General features: G+C 52.0%; 1 protein-coding gene across 1 annotated transcript; it reads left to right on the top strand.

The window, feature by feature from the left end:
• Positions 1 to 1,011: 1,011 nt before the first annotated feature.
• GNI_068330 (endonuclease/exonuclease/phosphatase family protein) lies at positions 1,012 to 3,250 on the top strand (the record flags this gene model as incomplete). The annotated part of the gene is made up of 4 exons (XM_011131916.1): positions 1,012 to 1,699; positions 1,763 to 2,862; positions 2,904 to 3,078; positions 3,120 to 3,250. 4 exons carry the CDS (start codon positions 1,012 to 1,014, stop codon positions 3,248 to 3,250), a joined length of 2,094 nt encoding a protein of 697 aa, XP_011130218.1.
• Between the last annotated feature and the right edge of the window lie 192 nt (positions 3,251 to 3,442).

The following is a 3,442-nucleotide window of genomic DNA, read 5'->3' as shown; positions in this document are numbered from 1 at the left end:
CCTCAGCTTCCCCCCCTCATAAGTGCTCATAGGTGAACGTCGTGTTGGAAATGCTCCTATTGAAGGAGCCAGTGTTCAGACACTCTATATTTAACAGGAAGGACTATGCCGTAAATTCGAAGTGCCCGGACCTGGCATCCCAAAGCCCTGCGGACTTATCCCCGAGCTACGTCTTTGACGAACTTAGTCCTAACAGCAATACTTTAGCGGCCTATAAGTCATCGCCGCCCCTTCCGTCCTACCCGGCGCCGGCCTCGTCTTTGAGAAGATCTTTTCTCCGATGGCACGTGATCCGTTCGGTGTTACTGATGGGTGTCAGCGATATCTTTGTGAAACTGCGGGCTACGCCCATGCCGGCCAAGGCGGTAGTTCCCCCGGGCAAAATGATGGAGCGTCTGGACTATGCTCTTCACAAGTAAAATCCACCCGCCACCCCCACCAAATAAGTGCTGACTTTAGGGTGTTGTTTTCGCAAGTAGTTCACTCAATGAACTCCAACCTCAGCAGCTGGTCCTATTTGGGGGTCACTGCGGCCGCCATTATTGAAATGGTCGGGTTCTTGGCCGCGATCACGATCGGCGTTGGGCTCATACGGAACTCGAAGGATCCCTCAGCGATGCGCCTTACTCCTTTTGACATTGCTGTAGCAGCTGGCGTCTCACAAATTGGAAAAGTGGCGCCGGTTATCCTGATGATTTGGTCGGCAGCTCCCGACATTCGCCTGGCAGTTGCTTCTTTCAACCTGAGCACGTGTGTGGTGGTCGTCAAACTCACGAGCGGGCGCAAAGGTACTCCTGCCTTGCTCGTTGTGTTAACTGCCGTTGCAGTCAGATTGTTGCTTCAATTGGCCATTGCGCGCCTGTACTACCCCATGTATCCTTGCAGTGTCATCAGTGCCTTCGGCTAGTCACCGCAAATTCGCCAACCCGCCACAAGTTCGCCAACTCGCCACAAGTTCGCCAACTCGCCGCAAGTTCGCCAACTCGCCGTTTTTCTGCCGTTAAAAATACGATGATAGCGCCCGCTGTGGCTGCCACCGACCTCCCCACGTGTGCCCCCATTGGGCTGTGTTTGGTGTCGCAAGACATTGAGGTTATGGAGCTACAGTTCTACCAGCCTGTTGAGAAATACGGTATTCAGAAAAGTGTTGTTCTGAAACGAAAGCTGAAAGAGCCTTGCTCCCAGTGTTTTGGGAGACTCAGACTGAAGTTGGGTAAGTATGCGGGCGTTCTCTCAGCAACTGGTCAGAACGGACAAATATTATATGCCGACGCGGTTCCTGGTGAGACGAACGAGCTGTGTCCGCAACTGGATGTTCTGATGTCAGAATGCGAGGAGATCCGGACGGAGATTGCTTCCTGGAAGGTCATTCAGAATGTGGTGCCGCCTGGTGTTACGTTCAGCATCCCCCAGTGCTTGTTCAGAAATCATCCGGCCATTGTCTGCACCCCTTACTACTCGCATATGCATGATTTGGTGGCTGAGTGGTACTGCTTGAGTCGTGAAGAAACGCTCAAGCTATACCCGCCTGAACTGGGCAACAGACTGCCGAAAACCATCGATGTACGTCTGCCTCAATACTCGTCGACTGTTAAGCTGGGAGAGAGGGACCCTTCAGAATTCGGGCGTCTGGTTGGGACCGGTCTTATATGGGATGTGGCCAAGGACCTTGCAATAGGCAGCAATATTGTCGTAAAGAGTAACGTTCAACACTGCCATTATTGGGACAATCATTACCTTCGTCACCACCCATTTATTGTAGTTAAACCGAGAGAGGATTTGGGTATAGACTCCTGGTTCGGAATTACAATATGTGATCACACAGTACTGGATGACCCACCGCGTTCTGAGTGGGTTGAGGATCGGTTGCGATCGATTATTCCCCGGGTCGTCAACGGAGACCACACTATTCGAGTGTGCTCATGGAACATTTTGGCGCCTGTATATGCAGCCACCTCTTTTGCTAAGGAGGAGATGTTCCCTTTCTGCGCCGAAGAGGCTATATCATATGACTACAGAAAGCCGTTGATTGCGCGGCACTTGGGCCTGATGAAGGCTGATGTGTTCTGCTTCCAGGAGGTGGGCGTGGAGGTGTTCCACTCTCTATTGGTGCCTTATTTAGATGGCCACGAAGGAAGGTTTTTTGAGAAGAAGTCTAAGGCCGAGGAGGGTCTAGCTATCTTTGTGAGACGAGATCGTTTCCGGATCTGTGAACAACAGCTATTTACATTCAAGAAGCAGTTTGTAACTAATCCGGAGTACAGAGACATATGTGAGTCTTGTGATCGATTATGGGGCGGCGACTTCACCGGGCGAGTCTTGGAGAGAATGAGTTCGGTGGTGGGAGCCTTACGAGTTATCGACACAGTCACCAAGAGGGACATGGTGATAGTAAACAGCCACTTTTATTGGCATCCAATGGGTAGTCACATTCGAGCTCTGCAGGCCTACTTTGCCGTTAACGAAGCTCTGAAAATGACGAAGGAGCGCGGCTCGTTGATTGTAGCAGGCGATATGAATGCCGACAACGGTACGGCTGCAATCGACTTGCTGCAGAAAGGCTACGTCGGACCAAACCATCCGAGCTGGGCTCAGGCGGTTAGCTTCAAGTACGGTGGTTTCAGTGCCTCGGAAGACAACGGCCTTCCAGCCGAAACGTCAGACCCCACGTTCTTGCCCCAAGGGCCCGCCCTGGCATTGCCCAAAGACCGATTATTGGCTTCTGCTCAGCTGGAACCTTTGGAGTTCACCAATAACATCGGGGTATTCAAAGCAGTACTCGATTGGATCTTTTCCACAGAAGAGAGTCTTTGGTCGCTAAAGGGAGTGCCTGTAACCACCATCGACACTCACGACCCCAGCGTCCACACGGCCTTACGCGGGCCGTTGGGGTTGCCTACTAGAGCTTTTCCCAGCGATCACATACCGCTTTTGGTCGAATTAAAAACTCCGAAAAAATGACCGGCGCCGTGGCAGCGTACTATGCATCAAAGATTGAACAATTGCGGCAAGTCATTGCGGAGAAGATGAGCGAAACGCGCCGGCTTGAGGCCCAACGCAATGAGCTCAACTTGAAAGGTATACACACTCCCTAATGCTGCCCATTCTCCTTTCATTAGTGCGAGAGCTTAAGGAAGAAGTAAGCGGACTACTCGAGCCTGCCAGCCACATCGGAGAGGTCGTGAAACCCATGGGAAAGGAGAAGGTTCTGGTCAAGGTAAGCAGGACTGGGTGGGTGTATACACCCTAGGGTATACACACGATGGTGTGGGTATACACACGATGGTGTGGGTATACACACGATGGTGTGGGTACACACGATGGTGTGGGTACACACGATGGTGTGGGTACACACGATGGTGTGGGTACACACGATGGTGTGGGTACACACGATGGTGTGGGTACCGGTGGCTCGACGCAATAGATGTGTGTACAGTAATGC

The sequence above is a fragment of the Gregarina niphandrodes genome (genome assembly GCF_000223845.1).
Source record: "Gregarina niphandrodes unplaced genomic scaffold scaffold00011, whole genome shotgun sequence".
NCBI lineage: Eukaryota > Apicomplexa > Conoidasida > Eugregarinorida > Gregarinidae > Gregarina > Gregarina niphandrodes.
The sequence above is the reverse complement of the archived record's forward strand: the minus strand, read 5'-3'. Positions and strand labels throughout refer to the sequence as shown.